The sequence below is a fragment of the Perissodus microlepis genome, chromosome 13, assembly GCF_051167445.1.
Source record: "Perissodus microlepis isolate ML-2025 ecotype Zambia chromosome 13, ASM5116744v1, whole genome shotgun sequence".
Taxonomy (NCBI): domain Eukaryota; kingdom Metazoa; phylum Chordata; class Actinopteri; order Cichliformes; family Cichlidae; genus Perissodus; species Perissodus microlepis.
In genome coordinates, this window is record NC_140473.1 from 23333484 (window position 1) to 23354338 (window position 20855).

At 38.7% G+C, this 20855-nt stretch overlaps 2 protein-coding genes across 2 annotated transcripts; one reads left to right on the plus strand and one right to left on the minus strand.

Annotated features, from left to right (window-relative positions):
- Nucleotides 1-1371: 1371 nt before the first annotated feature.
- On the minus strand, nt 1372-6009 carry mtrf1l (mitochondrial translational release factor 1-like). The gene is made up of 8 exons (XM_084949542.1): nt 4949-6009; nt 4756-4835; nt 4479-4583; nt 4241-4319; nt 2965-3128; nt 2662-2779; nt 2147-2283; nt 1372-1930 (listed from the first exon to the last, which is right to left on the minus strand). The coding sequence occupies exons 1-8, from the start codon at nt 5346-5348 to the stop codon at nt 1718-1720; spliced, it is 1296 nt and encodes a 431-aa protein (XP_084805668.1). The 5' UTR covers nt 5349-6009; the 3' UTR covers nt 1372-1717.
- Nucleotides 6010-9273: 3264 nt separating this feature from the next.
- On the plus strand, nt 9274-12394 carry fbxo5 (F-box protein 5). The gene is made up of 6 exons (XM_084948728.1): nt 9274-9407; nt 9935-10506; nt 10598-10768; nt 10929-11019; nt 11373-11597; nt 11763-12394. The coding sequence occupies exons 2-6, from the start codon at nt 9950-9952 to the stop codon at nt 12006-12008; spliced, it is 1290 nt and encodes a 429-aa protein (XP_084804854.1). The 5' UTR covers nt 9274-9407; nt 9935-9949; the 3' UTR covers nt 12009-12394.
- Nucleotides 12395-20855: the final 8461 nt, after the last annotated feature.

Genomic DNA, 20855 nt, shown 5'->3' on the forward strand with positions numbered 1-20855 from the left:
TTATTGTAATTCCCTGTTTACCAGCTTGGATAAATCATAAATCATCTCTTTCTCGCCTCCAAGCTATACAAAACGCAGCAGCCAGACTACTAACTTGCTCTAGCAAGCGAGCTCACATCACTCCTATTTTATGTTCTTTACATTGGCTGCCAATAGATTTTAGAATTCGTTTTAAAATTATTGTTTTAACGTACAGAGCACTAAATGGCCAAGCCCCAGATTATTTATCCAAGCTTCTCACAAAATACACTACTGCTCGCCGTCTCCGCTCACAGACTCAGAGTTTGTTGGTTGCTCCCAGAACACGTCTGAAGAGCCTTTCAGTCTGTGGCACCAAGGCTGTGGAACAGTCTACCTCTACAACTACGTTTGGTTGACTCTGTGGAATCCTTTAAAAAACAGTTAAAAACTTTACTGTTTAAACAAGCTTTCTGTTGACCAATGCTTTTTACATTTTTAATTTACATTTAAACTCTATATTGTGTATATTGTGCATTTTGCTATTTATCGTACTGTTTATTTTCATCTCTGTGTGCAGCGCTTTGTGACTACCTGTCTATGAAAAGCGCTTAATAAATAAACTTTACTTACTTACTTATTTAAATAATAAATAAAAATTAAACTTTTAAACAAGTTTTTAAAAGATTTCTAAAATATTTGTTTCCTTGGTTTTAGGACAGATGGTCTAATAAATTTATTAAGCACTGGGCTTGATTTTCAGACTTTTTTTTGCCACCCCATGCTCCAATATAGATGACAGCATATGATTAATAGCACTGTGCAAGAGATTAAATAGCATGTTGTACTGAATAACTGTTTTGCATTTTGGTGGAACAAGTTTTTAAAGTCTTTACTGAAGTGTTTCCATAGTCTAGTGGTTAGCATGTTTGCCTAAAAACATCCCTAGTTTGAGACCAGAGGTCATAACCCTGGATAAATAGGAGGGTTGTAGAAAGGCATCTGGTGTCACATCTGTGCCAAATCAAATATATAGATCCATCTGCTGTGATGACCTCTTGGGTAGTAAGGAAGCAGAGAAAATTTATAATCCTGCTTAAGCAGTACGAACATTTAACATAAAAAAATCACCTAAAGTTTTTTTCAGCTCCTCCCTTGGTCACAGTGAGTCACCACAGTGAGTGGGTAGCTTCATATGTGTGATTCGGTGATTTGGCTTATTGGGGTTGGGTAATAGATCAGGAGGGGCTAGGGCCACCTTGCCCTCCATCTCAACGCACCCCCTGCAGAAGAGCTCAGACTTTCCTGGCAGCAGATTCCTGCCTTGTCCTGTCCAGTTAATACTTGTTACACATCTGGCAGCATTTTTTGAAGGCTGCCCAGCATGAGACAATCACTGGAGAATCCATCTGCTATTATAATGAAAACAGATGAAGAATCTGCTGTGTTCATTTTCATTTCTGTTGCATGAAACGTGTCAGAATTACATTTTTGAATTTCTCTTTCTTCAACTCATGAGGTACCAAAACATACGACTTTGTGATCACTGTGCAGCTCATACATTTTATTTGCCACTTTTTTTTTGTTTGTTGTGACGCTGCTTATCACTTTCAGATACGCATCTCGTATCAGGCACTGCTGAGATTTGTGCCCACTTTCAATGCATCATCTTCTTTTTCCCCGCACAGTTTTCACAGTCTAGGAATGACCAGCATTACATTATTATCTGAAATAAATGCACATTCTGTCAGAGACAAACTCATGAGCTGTCCTGACTGTTTTCTCCCAGCAGTTCCATGAGAATCTCCTGGTTGGAAAACTCCTGAAGTGAGGAGTTCATCTCATCCAGAAGATCCTCTCCCAGCAGGAAGCTTTTTAAATCGTGCAGAGTCAAGCCGATCCGGTGGTCTGTTATGCGATCTTGGGAAAAGTTGTAGGTCCGAATCTTCTCTGATCGTCCTTTAGTGCCGATCTGGAGGAGAAGGAAGAGGAGAAGCACTGAATTTAGCAATGTTTGTTACTTCTAGCAACAAAACCACTAATATCTTACCCCTGTTTTCATTATATTTTCACACCAGTCAAATTCAACATCATGTCAGTGTTTTAGAGACAAAGCATCACATCTGTATTTTATGGTTTCCACCTGTGGTTTACCTTTAACTGTCCTTTGTATCTCACTGTGTCCCACCTGTATTTTCCGCTGGTTGTAGCGTTTGCTGGTCTCCTCTTCCAGCTTCATGCTGTACAGTTTTGCTCTCAGGGACTTCATGGCTTTCTCCCTGTTCTTCAGTTGGGACCGCTCCTGCTGGCATTCCGCAACCACACCTGCCCAACAAACACACAATAAAGATCTACTTTACTGCATTTATCCATCCTTACATCTTTTTCCCTTTATCTAATTCAGGGTCGTGGGGGATCTGGAGCCTATCCACTGGATAAGAGCCAGGGTACAGCCTGGATAGGTTGCCAGTCTGTCGCAGTGCTAATACATATGCACAAACAACCATTCACGCTCACATTCACACCTACAGTCAGCTTACAATCACCAATTAACCTAGCTCCTTTCAACCACTTTAAACAGCACTGTCATCTCCTTTCATTAATAGTCTATGAAAAACAGTCTATTTTCCCCATTAGTGGAAAGAATAAAAGATGCCCGAAACTTGTTTGCCATGTATTGCATTCAGTTTGTACAGTTTTTACCTGTAGGAAGATGAACAATCCTGACAGCGCTGTCTGTGGTGTTGACATGTTGACCTCCAGCTCCACTCGCCCTCTTAGTGTCTATCCTGAGATCCTTTGGGTTTATCGTGAAAGAGATCTGACAAGAACACACACAAACTCTACAAATTACATATACTACATATATTTAGATAAGCAGCAGCTAAACAGAACAAAACACTCTGGAAACTTTGTAAGTTTATTGAGGATTCATTTGAGGAAACTGAGCTGTTTTAACGGCATCCTTATTGTTTAGATTCATCCATCTATCGTGTGCAGCTGTACCTCAGTGGGCTGGGGCAGCACAGCCACAGTCATGGTGCTGGTGTGCATTCGGCCCTGTTTTTCAGTCTTGGGAACCCTCTGAACGCGATGAACTCCTGCCTCAAACTTCATCCTTTTGTAGCTCTGAGGGCCGCTGATACTAGCTGAGGCGTGACGTAGTCCACCTGTTCATATGTGAGCAGTGAAAAAATGTGAATTCAGTTTTTTATTTGGCAAATAATTAACATAGATTAACATAAATAAATGTAATATTTGTGTATTCTTGTTTTTGGGTTTGTTTTTTTTTGGGGTTTTTTTTACAACTGGTGGTCTAAGGAATTTGTTAAGCACTGTAGCATAAAAAAGCTGAATTCCCTGATGTTGTTTTATTATAACAACCGCTTAAATGTCACTACTCTAATACAAAAACAGATGGAAAAAAATAGGTATGAATTGAGTGAATTGAGTCTTTTAATGTGACCATGAATAAAGTATTTGTTTTGGTGCATGTTTTTAGATTATAAGTTTAAAAATGAACTTTTGCTCACTGTTTACTGGCACTATTTGAATCCATACCGCCAAACATTCAGCATCTCTGTGACACAAGGGCTCCCTCTTGTGCTTGATATAAGTTATTACAATTTTACTAAATCAAAGCTTCAGGCCTTTGCTGTTTTTTGTAAATACATATTTTACAAATCTACTTTTTCTTCTTTTTTTAATTAGACATCACCTCATAACCTAAATTTCAGTCACTAGCTGAAAAATTGCCAAACACTGTCTTTTTCATGTGGAAAGGACACATAAATTTGAGTTCACTCTGATTCTGACAGATACTAAACAAGAGAAAATCCATAAAAGCGTAAGAGTGACCACGTGACTGAGACCACCGAAAACTAATCAAGAATAATTCTTGATTAGTTTTGATTCTTCTCTCAAATTTGTTAAACAAGCATTTCTGTTTCTCTGTGAAGTTTTCTTAGTGCATGGCATTATTTTTGTTTGTGCTTTCTTTTGTCTTTTAGGATTATTACTTTGCTATGAGTAAATATAGTAATTTGAAATTTGGCTTCTGTAAACTACATGATTTCATATATATGATGCTGAGCTTGTGTCTTTAACTGAACAGATCTATTTTAATTTCTTTCCTTCATTTGGAAATCCAATAAATAAATTAAGGGAATCTTTTTTTTAAAAAAAACTGTAATGATAGTTTTCTTAAAAGGTTTAACAATGATATGATGGCAAAAATAAATATGTGGAAGATTTTGTAATAGAAATGTATGTGTCCACTGACCTAGCTCACTGGTTGTGTGCTCCAGGATGTCAAAGGACCAGCCGTGGTGATGAGCAAAGCCCTGGTACATGTCAAACACCTTAAGGGGAGAGGAAGTTGGCATGTAAATACAGAAAAAAAACATTTTGCTTTATTCTTTATTGCAGATGGCATGTGTGTCTGTGAGCATCCCGTTTTTGGCCTGCTGCAATAGCAATATTCAATTTAAAATAACTAATACACATATGTACTTCCTGACCTCAGCAGTGAACAGCATGGCTTCTTGACCACCAACGCCAGCGGTGACCTCCAGGACGAGGTCACTCAGATCAGTCTCCTCCTCTGGAATCAATAGATCCAGAATCTGATTTGATGATGCATGTTGATTAACAAGAGAAATGTGATAATGTGTCAGCTGTGCGACAAGTATAACAACACTGAAAAAGCAAAGAGAAACGCTGTCAGCGCACTCAATAAGATTTACCAACAGCACGGTTGAGACCTTGATATCACAAAGTGAAAAATCAAGTTTCTACCTTTTGTCTAAGAGTTTGAATATCTTCCAAACAGCCTGCTCTCTCCACCTCTGCCAGTTCCCGCAAAGATGGGTCTTCATCTTTGAGGAAAAACAGACACAAATACAATTTTTACCATAATCTGAGAGTGATTCTACTCTCACAAAGTGAGAGCCAACTGTGGCTTATTAATTAGAGATCTTTCTCCACAAACCTTTCAGAAGCATCTCAGTCTCTGCAATCTCTTTTTGCTTGGTGTCCAGCTCTCTGATGGTCTGGATAAGAGGAGCCAGAAGGGACACTTTGGTCCTCTTGGCCTTCAGTTCATCCTCACTGCACTGCTCCTCTCCCAAATTACCACTGATGGCTTGTAAACATTCGCTGTACTGTGCCTCAGTCTTCCTCAGGTGCTCCTGCAGAGACTTCCTGGCAAAAATCTCATCCACTGACAGCAACTTCACCATCAGTGGTGTGCTGGTGTAAAGAGTTCTTTTAGCTCTATTTTCAACAGTTTGGTTTAAGACATATGGTGGTTTTTGAAAGTGAGGTATCCATAGGTTATAGGCAGACTCTTTTACTCTGGGCAGAAGGTTTACAAGTCTTCTGTAAGCCATTTTACATGTAGATGTGGCTGAAATATTCACTGCGTAGTAAACAGACTTGATTCTTGCCGGTCTCTAGTCCATTTAGCCAAATCTCATTCAAAAATACAAAAGTTGGTATTTATTTATGTTTTAACACAAATAAATTACTCCCAGATGCTAGGGACCATTTTTGACCCGAGGACAACTCAAGGGTTACGATACAGCCTATATAGTGAAGAAAAATTCTTCAACTCGGCGTAAATATAACACGGTAGTGATAATTTTACTTTTTTAAAATTTTGTAACAGGTTCAAGTCAGTGGTGAGCAGCTATAATGCGGAATACTACAACCAACAACAGATTATTCTTTTGGATTTAGAAAATCTTTGACAAAACATGGCTGATGGGCGGGGGTTTTACTATTAAGTCTGAACTAATCTACAAAAACATGATATGAATATCTGAGGAGGTAAACAACTCACTGAAGGTTCCCTGCTAGCTCAACGTGATCATGAAATCAAATGTCAAGCTGCCGAATGCTTTAATCCATTTTTCCAGTTAGCGGTGGCTACATCGGAACAGGCTCCAGTCATTAATTCTTTAAACATTGTCTAGAAACGTCCTATTAACATCATTTACAGACAGCTTGCGTCGTTACCACCTTGCTAAAGGGCGCAGACATATTGAACATTTTCTTCTTTTTTTCATATTTCTTGCGGTTGGGAAACAGCTTTACAGTTCACTGCTGCCACCTCCTGGATGGTGCTGTGTACTGCACCTGGCCACAATGAGAAACTAAAGAATGGGTTACCGCACATGATCTGAAATTGTGGTAAACAATAACAACAGCAACAATAACAACAACAATAATGATAATGATAATAACGCTGTTCCCATGCACAGACACAGTAGCTCTACTCAACTATTTAGCCATAAGCTTGCAAGTTTACTGTAGTAACTTGACCTTTTTTTTTTAAACCTCTTCTGATTTCATTATGCTTCCAGCTTCAGTTTGACTGTAATTTCATATTTACTTCTAATTTCTGACTACCAATTTGTTAACTTGGAAGAGATAGTCTAATTCAAATTAGACTACATACTGATGTTTTTGTTTTTTTATGGTATAATTTATCATATATTCTCAAAGAATATGAAAGTTGAATAAAAATGGCATTTTCTTCATATTTGTGACTAAGAATTTCATGTCATTCAACATGTTTATTACCCATTTCTGAAGGATATAACTATTTACCCTTCAGAAACTGTCACAACTGAAGAAGCCTCTCAGATGAGAGGTAAACCGTCTTCATATAACTTAAAGAAGTCCAATTTGTTTCTTTCAAATCTCCCTAGACTTCTATAAAAAAGAATTTAAGATGGAATGACCCCCATGTTATTCTTTGACCAAACTTATTGAAACTAACCTTAGATATGAGCACACCTTCTTCTTTGAGCTAATGATATAAATGAATACTAAATTCAGTAAGTTTCCCATCCTTGATGAACTTGTCAACAAAATCCACACTGTAAATGCTACTTGAACAGACAAGGAAAAGACAAATATCAGATATACTGTCATAAATTATATTTTAGAAATACAGTTTAATGAATTTAGCCTATTGGATGTGCAAATGTGTAATGTTAATAAATCCCTGACCCCCAAGATAAACATATCCTTCCATATATAATTATACTAATCAGTCTTGCATAATCTTGCTGCTACTAATTAACAAGGCTACTTTGTTTTTAATTAACTGTGGGGTGGGGGGTTTCGAGTGGCCTCTCATGGCATTTGGAGTCAATGATATTGCATGTGAATTGTAGACCCCCCACTGCTTGGGCATGGTGTGAATCATTAGGATTAATTAACATGCCACTTGAATATAATGCTGAAACCCATATTATACTGGAAGTAATTGGCAATCAAGAGGATGAGCAGGGACCATATGTGGTCTGGGGTGCAGGTATTTCACTGTGTTCTGTCTTAAATCTGGGAATGTATGTGCATACAAACAATAATTCATCAGCACACATGCATGAACAAAACTCTCTAATATCAGCATCAACACATCAATACAAACACATCATTTTTCTTGGTACATACTTTGCATACTTTACTGCTTGCTCTGGCCCACAGTAGATTGTTCAGTGCTCGAAATAGACACCAGGAAAAATAGCACGCAGTTTCCCCACTATGTGAAATTTAATGGAAAATTAAATTTCACAAACTTTTAAAGTTTAAAGTCGTATACAACAGACTGTTAAATAACATTAGTACATATACACATTTAGCTTGCAGAAACTGTAAGCTAAATAGCAAAGAATGGCCTTTGTGGCTTTTACAAAAACGATTTTGTCACCTGAGCATTTTATTGACTTTAAGCTGCTTTGAAATGTATCTGGGACAGCTTTCAACCAGAACGACTAAACTTGTAAATTAGAGTTTGACAACAGGATCAAGAGACTAAACTTATCAGGGTGGACTCCAGTATGCAAAATGAGCCCTCACATACATCTTCAGTGACCCTCTCTCATGTTTTCTCCCAGTTGATCAACAATTCCCATTTCACTGTCCTGTAAATATTAAATTATACAGAGATCCTGATTGTGTTTTTTATGACTTAAATAACAGAAAAGTGTTAGAGAAAAAAGCTGAGACAGTGTCTGGAAATAAACCTACATTACATCCCCCAGCTTCCCCCACTGGTTTCAGCGAAAGAGCTACTTAACACATTCCAGGCAGGGTGTGAACTTAACCACCCTGTACATTATCTGCATTGTAGAGCTTTTGTTTGTCAAGCAGTGGGAATCATGGCAGAATTGGGGAAAGAGTGTCTTATTCATGTTTTCCATGTAAGAACAGGCTCAATAAAACCCAGTGATGAAAATTGTTGTTTCCATTTAAATGTTTGAAGCATCCTGAAACGGGAGTGTTTGTTTCAGTCATAAATATTAATCAGGTACACTGATTAAACATCCGTGGGCCTTTCAAACTTTTCAGAAACCCTGAAAATAATTAATTGGTAATTGAATTTACCAGTATTTACCAAGCAATGGCTGATGTTCATCGTATGCCTAATTGGTTAAAGGTTGTGTGCTAAAGATTTTTAATAATAAATTCTATTTAAACAGTAGTATCGATTTTCACCCAAAATATCCTAACTAGTGCATGCATAATTTTATTTTTTCCAGTGTTAACAACACAGAATTATTCAATAGTAACTCTAATTTCAAGCTGCATTAAAGATTCCGAACATACCAACTTTAAAAAAAGACTTTAACCTCCTCTAAGACCCGAACTCTTCCACGGCATGCATTTTTAATTTCTCTTTGATATTTGGTCACATTGGGGCCCGATGAACGTAAAAACAAATAATTACCAGATTTTTTTTAACCTTATTTTTGTTTTTAAGAAAAACATATCAATATGAGGATATTCGTTTAAAATTTTGATAAAACTGTAGCAGTATAATGTCCTGGTAAGTGGATATCAGGCCCTTGTAGAGCAAAATTCAATATTTTGGTCTAAATAACCCAAAATGTGATGTCCACATATGTGGACGCCAGGTCCTAGGAGGTTAAAAGGCTTATTTCGCGTGTACCATGATGTAGAATGAAGCGCCATATCCAAAATAGAGGATTTGGAAATATTATTTTGTTTTTTGCATATTTGCGGTCTGCAAAATATGCTAAGTTCCGGAGGATGCCACGATTTTCAAATCGGCTAACGTTTAGAAACTTCTTACGTTTAAGTGCGTGAGATATATCTGTTTACATTAGCTTCAAACGCTGAATGGCGCTCAGAAAGGCCATGTTTTTTTCACGACAGTTTTGCAGTGGGAACACGTTCACTGCGTGGTGACGTCACCGAAACTGAAGCCAGCTTTCATTTGTTGACGTTTTAAAGAGACAACCTCCCCTTTTACTGTGATTGGTTTGCGCCATTTGCGCACCGATTTCAAAAGAGTGGCTGCAACTGGCGGATTTTCAGTTGAGGAGTATTTAATCTGGGAAGAGCGGGCGACAGTCGAAAAGATACTTGACCAGCTAATAGGACTCTTCTGTGGATAACGATATAACAACAGTAAGGTAAGAGGAATTACGTACCTTTTCTAAACTTTTAACAGTTCTCTTTAGCGGAATGTTATTCTGCTCGCGGTATGAGGAGTTTGTCGTAAGTAGCTTCTTACTTGCAAACTACTTACCATATTATCATCTAAGACCACGCAAATGTAGCTCGGTATTATTACAGAATTTTATTTAACGCCCATCACACTCTCATTAATGTCCAGTTCATGTTATTTGACATACGTTTGACCAAAGACAGCATAAATGGGCGAAAACCGAGTAGCTTCACGTCATCGCTACATTTCCGCCAAATTTGCATCGCGCCAAAATCAAGACTTTGGAAAACTATCTTATTGAAAAGTTTCCAACCTTATTTCACCTTTTAAACAACAGTGTTTATATTATAGCTTTATTCCCTGTCTAGCCACTCATAGGTTACATTTAATGTGGCCTGGTTAGCTTGCATTTGGGAAGCTGTGTGCGTTCAGTCCCGTGCACTCCGTAAAACCTAACCTAACACAATCTTGTTATTTCTCTCCTGTACTTAGAAATCTGCAAAGTGAATGTCTCATTCTAACGGAATCACCATGAAGTTTGCCGCATGCGAATCTCCAAGAGCCTCTGCCGTGGAGGCCAAAGCTTCCCCAGTAAAAGAGCCCATCCCCATCAAACCTCAGTGTTCCCCTGTAAAGGTGACCACGGTGTTGTTCTCTTCCAAAAACAACACCAGTGCAATCCACGACAAGGAAAACAGCACTGGCATGGCGCATGACAGGACTCTGGAGTTTGAGGATAGTGGTTATCTGTCTCTGCAAAACAGTCAGATTGAATATCACCATGAGAACGAAGAGGATGGCCACATCCTGGGAAAGTCCACAGTAGTGTCGTCTACTGCTACAAATCAAGGAATACCACATAATTCTCCTTCCAAATGTCAAGTAAGGAGCACCCCTATTCAACTAGAGGCAGTCTGCACTCCTGTGGTTCGTCCCCAGAGGAGAACTGCGGCATACTCGTCGTCCACCCCATCCGGCCATCACAGCGACAGCCACCTGCCTATACTGAACTTCCAGCGGGTTGTGTGTGAAGAACTTGCTAAGAGCTATGAGAAGAATAAGAGGTAAGATTTTGACATCTCGTTTAACTGGGTGTTCATCTGGATTGGTTTACACTTGGACAGCTATAAAATGTTGTCTTTCTGTGTGTGTTAGGTATGACTGGAACATTGTCACAAAAGTTGCAGAGAATTTTCTTTTGGATCGGGTGATTGGACGTCAGATGGGCTTGGAGTACAGCGATATCTTTCAGTCTCTGCTGGCCAGAAACATGAGATGTATCCTGACAAAGATCCTGGCCTTTCTGGAAGACTTGGACCTCATTAGGTAAGCTACAAACCCTTCACTTTGTCCTATCTGGATAAATGTATTTGGCAGTAAGGAAATTTGAATTTAGGTGATATCAAAATAAATTTTTGAATCTTTGTAACTGTTAATTTTGTGCTCTTATTAATCGCATGTTACATTTCCTTTTTCAACTTCACAGTTGTAAGAAAGTGAGCAGGACTTGGAGGAAAATCATCTGTGAAGATGCAGCAGCTCTGAGGCGGTGTCAGCGAGCTGAGCAGGAACTCGGGGTGAGGAAACTCGCGCAACGTGACACTGATTCAGACAATGCTTTTGTGCTTCAGGCCATCAGTGTGATTCTTATCAAGTAGTTACATCGTAAGAAAGACCACAACCTACCGTACAGGTCTTCTTACAAGTTATTTAAAAGAACAGTTGCACATGTAAGGAAAACATACAACGGGTGGTTGTTAGAGCTATAAGAAAGGATGACGCATTCACAATTCATGTCATCTTTCTATAAGGCAACCTGAATAAGAATATTTAGTTTCGAGTCTTTATTTTTCTTTTCTTGCAACAATATGAATAACAGTATACTGCTAAAGCTGCAAATGTTCTAATCATTTGATTAATTCATTTTTAGGAGTCAAGAAACTCTCTGAGACAGAGGGGTATTGGTTTGACAAGAGATGTGGCCGTCTCCAGGATGGTGCTGTCCTGCATGCAGACCATGGCTTCCTCAAAGACTCCATCTTCATCATCATCATCCTCGTCCACCCCCAGCTGCATGACCACCAGACGGGCTGCTGCCTCTCAGAGGGGCAGCACACCCACCTCCCGATGCTCACGCTTCAACGAGTACATCCAGGTGAGCATCGTTTTCAACAATTCACTCTGATGCAACAGAACTGGAAAAACAACCTCATGGCCAAGATTAATTTTCCAAATGATGTTTTCACTGTAGGAAATGCATAAATGTTCCTTATAGCCTTGTTTTTAACAAACCTCCATGTTTCATTCTTTCTATCTCCAGGCTGCCAGCACTCTGAAGCAGCACGAGTCTCTTCGTGCCTGCAAACGCTGCGGCTCACCAGCGACACATCTGAATGAGGTTCAGAAAGCTACGTGCACTCGCCTTAGTTGTCTCTTCACCTTCTGCACTCGCTGTCAGGAGTCTTTCCACGGCTCGACCCCCTGCAGAACCGTGACTCCCCGAGCCAGCTTCTCTAAGACATCACCGGGGAGCGCTCGCAGCAAGAGGAACATCAGGCGACTGTGACCGAAGCTTTGTGGAATTTTATTCCGATATTTTTTTATTTATTTTTTTGTTTTGTTTTAAAGCAGCTAACCTCTGAGCCAGCAGTGTTTCCACTAGCACTGTCCAAACTTCGGACAAGAGTGGAAGTTTTTATATAAGCTCGACCTGAAAATGGCTTCACTGCATGTACTTTTCCTAAAACCTGTATACGGAAGTCAACACTGAGTGAAACACTCAAAGAACGACTGACACAATCGAACACAAAATATCCTGATTGTGAGAAGACGATGCCAAAAAAACCAAAATAAAGGCTTTTATTTTATTTTAAATGAAATGTATGTAAATATATTGTAATGTAACTTTTAGATAATGTAAATTGTTTAGTAGTTTTAAATAAATTTTTGATACTCAGGAAATATGAATAAGTATTAAAGTTTATTGTATTGTACTGTATTGTATTTCCTGTAAATACATTGTTTCTTTAAAACCTTACCTTGTGTTATTCTACTTATTTTTAAAAACACAACATTTATCTCGGGGAAGCTGAATAAAGCTGCACTCATCTGTTTAGTTTGCAATAAGAAGTGATGTGCCTTTGCCATCAGTTTAACACTGCTTTGAAGTTTGAATTCTATATATTTAAACTGCTAAATCAAAACAATTAAACTTTTCGCAATTTAGTTTAAGTGATACTTAAGTCGGTTTTATTTATATGGTACCAATTCAGTTTAGCCTGGTTCATTACCTATAGAAGACAGTAGTGGCATTTAAATTAATGGCAAGCATGAAAGGAAAAGCTCTGCTTCATGGGAAATCCTACAGCAACATAACTAAAGGATAGTGGTTTAAGGTCTCCTGATCCTGCTTTTATCAAAAAGGAAAGTGAAGTGTTCACTTAAAAGTGCAGATAGTCTGTTCCCTGATCAAAACTGGGAGCTGGTTCTACACAAGTGGTTTGATAGCTGAAGGCTCTTTCTCCTTTTCTACTTTCTCAAACTCTGAAATGACAAACATGCAGCCTGTAAACAAAGCACCTTATTGGGTTAATACTATACTGCAAGACTTTTTTAAACATGTACTACTAAATAATATGACTATTAAACTTTAATGCTTGATGACTACTTTCAGGCTGGACTGCAGAAACCTCAGAAAAACTTTGAGTATAACACCAACTACTGCATTTAAAGCTCCAAACTATTTCTCTTTTTAATAATTTCCCACAGAGCCGCTGTAATCAACATGCAGCCCCAATGGCCACGTTTTATACATCAGATGTGAACAATTTCTTTTCAATTCTATCTGCCAGCTTTTATTACAGCAGAGGGCAGTGTTGCTTGCTACCTCTCCATCTCTTGTCCACTGAAGTAATCTATAACTGCGACTATGACTTAAATGAAAAAAGCCTCTCAGTGCCAAAGCTCTCTTGTGAAATATTTAAATTCTTTTAATACGATGAATTAAAGCCTGATTGTAAAAGCATTTCAAGCTGTATAAACAGCAACAAACTATGAGGAAAGGTCCGGGAAATCACATAAACAGGCAATTTTACCTAAAAGATAAAAATCCCATATACAGACACACAGACTAATTCACAAGGACAATTAAGCTTTTCTGTATTTTTATGACCATTTGTCAACTTATGAAATTTGACTGTTATTTTGTTCTTCACATGGAAAATACAGGACATTTAAATGAACTGAAGTGATCTTGCAGTATCTTTCTGCAAGATACTGTGGATTATAGGATAACTGGTCATGTATGCTTGTACGGATTTATGTTAACACTGTTTAAATAAAACAGATGAATTATAGAGAGCCTATTTTACAAAGTATTAAAAGAAAAAAACACATTTACGCCCAGAAAATGTAGAATCTGGTCTCATGTTTTATGAGGTGTACCTGCAGTGTATATACCTACCATGTACATCTTCTTACACAGGGGTCAGTTTTGGGGGAAAAAACTAAAGAAATAGTTCACAATTCATTGTGGCAGGCTAGCATGGTGACTCATGCTTAGGACAAATATGAAAAAGTATAGTTTTCACTTCCTCTTTCTGCCTTTACACTCATGAGTACAGCACTGGACCCAGTCTTGCAAATTCAGGCCAGAGGGGAGTGTTGACATTAATCACATATTTACATAATTTTCCTCAAAATTTCATGGTCCAACATCCTTTTATTACAGTGAAGATTCAAAATAAATTATTTTTGTTCGCCAGTGTTAATCTTCTTTATCTTGCTGTACGATCATCATATAACCACAGTCCTGTGAAACTCAAGGCCCCACCTGGCTCCTTGATCACCTCATAAAGGAGCTGCCTTGGAGGCGCATTTCCTCCAAGCTTCAGCAAAGATGCGACTGTCATGCAACTCTCGTGTGCACATTAATCTTCAGTGGTGAATCACCACTGAAGATTAATGTGCACCTTTCTTTGCTGAAGGGATTAACATGTAGTTAGTGAGGGAGGTGGTGCTTTCAAGCATCCATACATTTTCTGCTACATGTTGTTACGCTGGGGAAGATCCTTGACTACATTTTCCTCAGCGGTGTTCCACCATAATAATTTGGGGTTGCGTGCTCATGTAGGAGTGTTACATGATGTTCAATGAGGTCTTAATAACACCACAGTGAACCTGAAGAAGCCCTTGCTGTAGCATTCATGGGTATCTCGTTAACAACCCAGTTTTTAATGTTTTACAAAAAAATTGGAGATTCTGGACAGAAGTTTTAGAGGCGTGTTACATTTATCAAAGTTATTATATTAATAATTTTCCAATACTCATCATAAACTCAGTTCTGCTTTTCGATAAAGTGCCTGCAAAACCTGAAGTGCCTTTTTAACGTTAGCATTTAAATGCATTTTTTTTTTTTTTATCCCTGTGAGTCTGACCTTGTGCTCTTGGAAAATCCGCTTTTAAAATAAACCCTCACAAGCATTTGAAAAGTTCCTCCTGGAATGAAAATATCTGTCTTCAGTTTCCTCTTAAAAATCTTTTCTTGCATCAGTCATCGTTTGTTTAGAAGAGTTATGAAGCCGCAAATAGCATCACTGACATTACATGATTGCCTCTGACATTTGGAGAACAGCCCATTTGTCTCTCACCTCTTTCTCTCTCCCTCTCTTTATCTATACCTCGCTCGCTTTTCGCTGACTTGCTGTGTGTGCGCGTGTGTGTGGTTTGTTGAGATGACGCATACAAACATAAGCCAGCATTCATTTAGCTCTTGCATGGAAATGATTTCTGTTTAGCAAGATGGAGCCGTGACGTGGTTCTCAGAAAAGCCTCGGTGCACCACAGGTGTGCGCTTGTCAGAGGTCACTGTGAAATAGCTGGTGTACATTTAAGGTTTACAGTTAAGTTTCTTTGATTTTGGCCTCGTAAAAAAACACATTTCTTATCAAAAATGGTTTCCTCTATTCATGTGGACATGTTATGTGAGAAACCTAAAAGAAAATAAAAAAACAACATTAATCTTAACAATAGCCTCCTGAGAACCAGCCTATTCATTAATGTCCTCTGTAAAGGCCATTTTTTTGGTCTATATCTTTTGACTTATTAGAAGTTTTGCATTTGCTGTCTTTCCAGTGTTTAGGACTCAACAAAATCATCCTTATTGATTTTATTAGTTACGCCTGAAGCCTGTTATTGTGTCCAAATTTAAGATGAGCCACCAGGCCCGAACGCTGTCTGTGGAGACAAAAACATTGGCGCTTTTAAATCAAAAGCAAAGGCGATTGTTGCATTTTATGACTATTTTTCTGGGTTCTTTTGGGATATATGACTATTAATGTCAGCCAGTGCTAAATGAAGTTTACAATGAACCAATAAGTGTCCATCTTATATAATGAAAAAGTTTTATACTGAAAACAAACAGGTTGCTTATCTCGGCATGAAAACTGAAAACACTGGACTAACCTAATTCTTCTTTTTTGTTTAGGAACCTCACAGTTCTAATCACAGCCTGACTGATGTGTTTTACATTCGTGTAAGCATACAGAGAAAAATATAAGAAATATACTTGAGGTATTTTAAAAAATATTATCTTGCCACAATTTGATCTCTAATCATTTGAGTTATGGAAGGTACCACTCTGCAAATCGCAGACCCTAATTAAATATGTTTGCTTAACGAATGAATGAGCCAGTAATATTTATTTTTACATATTAGAATAAAACGTGTCTTCTTTTTTCAACACAGTGTGAGCCAAATGACCACAAATGATCAAATGCAAAGACAGTGATTTGGCTTGAAAGTAATTGAGGAGCCAGAGATGTGCTGATAGAGAGAAGAGCAGCAGCTGTACACCTGACATGTAAGAAAATGTCATGATGATGGAACTAAATGGACGATTTTGTAAAACGTGAGAGCTGCTGATGGAGCTGTTGCAGCGGCTGCTGATTAATCTGTGCTGTGGCCTTTTGCTCCCCCTGCAACCGAGGCTCATTTATCCCGCGGGTTTATTGATCGCCTGCCGCAGCGAGACACATCTCCAACACAATCAGACCTGATGCTAGGCTTGGCTTCCACCTCTGTGTGTGTGTGCATGCTTTACTATGTGTGTTAATAAACAGGTGTTTAGCAGACTCCATGGTTACTTAATCACAGCGTGCAGGTTTGGACCTGAAGGCTCCTGATGACATAAAGCGTCACCACATGGTGAAATCCATGTCTTTATTTCTGCCGTCATCCCTCTTGCGTTTCTCCTGTCACTATTTTTGGTGTTTTTATCTGCCTCTTTTGAAGTTCACTCTTTTTCTGCTTTTTTGCATAAATAGCTCATTTTAGCCCAAGGACAGAGGGTGCGGGGGTTGGTGTATGTCAAGGCAACATCCGGACCATGTGAGCTGTGTGTTTTTCAGGTTGATGATCCTGATGTGCAGTGACTTCCACAGGTCAATTGGCCATGTGTCACCAAAGTTGAACTGTAAAAGCCCTGAAATTAAGCTGTCATTCGAGCGCCTCCAGCACAGCAAGAAAGAAACAGGAAGTGAATCAAGAATGGAGCACAACAAACAAACCAAGTTCACTGCTGTGCTGCAAGCAAGCTCAAATATTTTGTAACCTTAATCCATGAGAGAAAGTTTGCTATCTCCCTTTGAGAAACATCCAGCTTCATATGTTTTATATGTTTTGGTGGGAAATATTTGTCCTGTACCCTTTAAGCAGCTGTAGCTGTTGTATTGAGACAATAATTTATTGTATATCTGTACTTACCAAGTCTCATGATAAACAAATGTATTTCAATGACAAAGTCAGCCAAATCACACCCAAATCATCCTTTGGGAAACAAGTGATGTACCAGATTGACCCACTGGGCAGCACAGAGGCAAAATGAGCTCTGGTGGCCTTTTCCAGTTTGCTTACCTACCACCCGTGATGTGGCTTGTGATTTTTTTTTAATGCTCAAATTTATTTATCATATCATAATACTGATAATAATATAGATAAACACACGGACCCTCCACATCAGGCAAACAGATCCCTAATAATTCAAGTCACGATTGTGCATTAGTTGTACATATTTTGGGGCTTTGAAGGTCTTGGCCCCATGGGGGGCTGGTAATCCAGCCTTGAATAATAAACACAATTGTGGAATCAGTTACTATTAAAATACATGGTGGCTTTCATATTTACACCTAAATTAAGGGGTTTAGATAATCTGGCTTCAGCTGTTGTTCAGGGGTCTTGTGTGTGTGTGTGTGTGTGTGTGTGTCTGTGTGTGTGCACGCCTTTTTAAAAATTTGCGACTGCCTGGCTGCTTGTGCTCTTGTCAGTTCTGATTTAATCTGGTGATGTACAGTTCAGCAATGATCTCATCCATTCCAAGTAATTGTAAATCTTCTAAAAATAGGAGACAGGTTTTAATGAAAGTTCTAGTGTGAAAGAATCAGATCTAATCAGATTTCAGTTGTTTAAAAGAAGAATTTCTGTGTGTATATATCATCGTTTGCAGCTGCCTTTGTGTGTTCCCTGGACTCGCTGGATTCTGTTGCTTTTCCTTTAATTGGCTTTATTTTCGAAAATATATTTAAAATTTATGCTTGCCTACCTCTAATCATCCATCCATCCTCTGCCGCTTATTCAGGGTTGCGGGGGGGCTGGAGCCTATCCCAGCTGTCTTAAAGCGAAAGGCAGGGTACACCCTGGACAGGTCGCAAGTCTGTCGCAGGGCTAACACAGAGAGTCAGACAACCATTCACACTCACACCTATGGGCAATTTAGAGTTTCCAATTAACTTATCCACACTAACTGCATGTCTTTGGACTGCGGGAGGAAGATGGAGTACCCAGGGCGAACCCACTCAAACATGAGGAGAGCATGCAAAGTCCACACAGAAAGACCCTGAAATCGAACTCAGGATCTTCTTGCTGTGAGGCAACAGTGCTAACTGCCGCCCTTAGATTCAGATTCCTTAACATGATAGAAAACAGTAGGGCAACAGGTTTGATAGGCATAGAGTAAAATGCTGACAAAATCTTTCTGCACTCTTTTCCAGATTTGTGCCTCGATAAAATCCTGGACTTCATGGCTTGGTTTGTGCTCTTTCATGGAAGCTTTTAACCTACAGTCTTCAACCCACTAATCCCACTGGTGTTAGTGGGTTAATAACAGTCCTTATATTTAAAGTGATCTTAGTCTGTCCAATTATTAAAGCTAAAAGCCTGCACTTCAGCATGTCATTGACTTTTAATACTTAACTGAACCTTAAACCTTGACCTTAAATAACGCAAACAACTTATGAATATGAAAGGACTTGTTATTTAAAGAATCCTCCTCTCACAGTGGTGCATATTCCAACAGTGTCACACCTCTTTTATACACTGAAGGAATATTCTCACAAAAGATATACCTGTGCATCAATTATATTTTCTCTGGTAAACCTCTTCTCTCCTGTCTCTGACCCTAAAATCCTTCTCAGTATGCCATGCTGAAGGTTGTCTCACTTCCTAAAATGCAACTGATGAAAGATGACAGAGGAGACAAGATAAGATATCTTATCTTAAGAGGCACACATTAGAGAATTGAGAAAATACTAAACACAAGCGGGTGAAAGGAATAAGAGCACATGAGAAAAAGTAAAACTGTTGCATGAAGACTAACACTAAAAATGTTGACAGAGAATTAACGCTGGAAACATTAGAAATTGGATACCACAGGGAATTTACTTCATCTACATTTGTTTTGGGGTTTTCTGATTTTGTTTGTTTCATTTTTGATAGCCTTGCAAATGTGTCTGTGCACACAAACAGTTTGTGAAACCCACCGTTGCAAAAATTGCTATGAGACTGGACTGCAAAATCAATTTCAAAAGCTCCAGGGCAGCTGATAAATGGACCTGTACAAATATCAAAAGGGCTTTCATTTCTGTTTGACCCAGGTTTTGTGCGCAAAGCTGCCTTTTCGCCTAACGAGCTGATATTAAATATTTTCTGCTGTTTGTTGTATGAGGTAAGTGGAGAGAACATGAACTTAGTAAAGGTTTGCAACCAAGTCTTGTGTTATCAGTGAACAGTTCTGAGAGAAAAAAACAACAACAAGGTGCGAGGTTGAGCAGCATGCTGGATTTATGACTCTGTGGATGCACGAGTGTCCTCAGCAGAATCGTAGAAGGAGCAGTTGAGCTTTAGCAAGCGCACACGTTCACATGGACGCAAACACCCACCCACAGTGCTCGGTGTTAAAAGGCTGCAGCCCTATCTCTCCATCTATTTTTACTCTGTTTTGGTCCATTAAGATCAGCAGTGATGATAGTTAATGAGTGAAGCCCCTCGACAAAGCAGGCAGTAATCACAGACACACACACAATCACATATCCCCACAATATTGATGTGTAAGCTATTGCATGTGTTTAAAACCATGCACACTTTAAAAACTTTATGTGATATTTGGGACTGTTCATTCATTGAAGGTTCATGCCCATGATGACTGTATGTAAACTGACCACACTGATAGTTGTAACGGAGGATAGCAGGTATGAGTAGTAGTCTTTTTTCAAGACTGCACTGGACAATGAATGAATTCATTATCCCTGATGTTTTTTGCTTTACTTCCTGTCATGTGTTCCTAAAGGAAAAACTAATTCTATGATCTCTGCAGGCAGTTCTGGTTGGCAACGTGGCAGAAGAAGACAGATTAATTAACAAATGTTAGCAAGGCTAATTCACTGAGCTACGATAGTGAAAATGGTAAGGAGTGCTAAGCATCAGCATGTCAACATCGTCACTGTGAGCATTTAGCTCAAAGTGTTACTGTACAAGCACAGTTTGAAATTGGTAATTGGTGTTACTGAATCAGCAAAGTAATTTAAGTTTTTCACCCACAACAAGTAACACCTGCTAATTATAAGATCGTTGCATGTGGGTCTACCCTGCAGAACGTTGCTTATGACATTTATGAGTCAAATATCTGTTGCCATTTTGACACCTGTAAACAAAGTGAGTCACAACTGAAAGCAAGCAATTACATTTTTACCTAACACCAGAATTCAGTCATTTGGGGGCAAGCATGGTTTACCCTTTGGGTTATTTAAGGACTTTATAGTAAAAATGGCAAAGGACAGTAAAAATTAATCATAACATAATCATCAGTTAAAAGAGAAATCCGAAATATAGATTAGCATTGAGCTATGAAGAAGAATTGTTTAACATGTTCACTGTTAACCTTTGATTTAACCAGAGTATTTCAAGTTATCTGTTACACATGAACAAAGACAGCTTGTTCTTCTCCACTAAGGTCATGTTGATTCTTCAGCTTGATTTAGAGAAATTCTAACATCATAGACAATCTTAACAGTCAACAGTTATCACAAAAGAAAATTGTTAGAAAACCAGTAGTTTTTTCCTTTCCTTGTCAGCAGATGGTGAC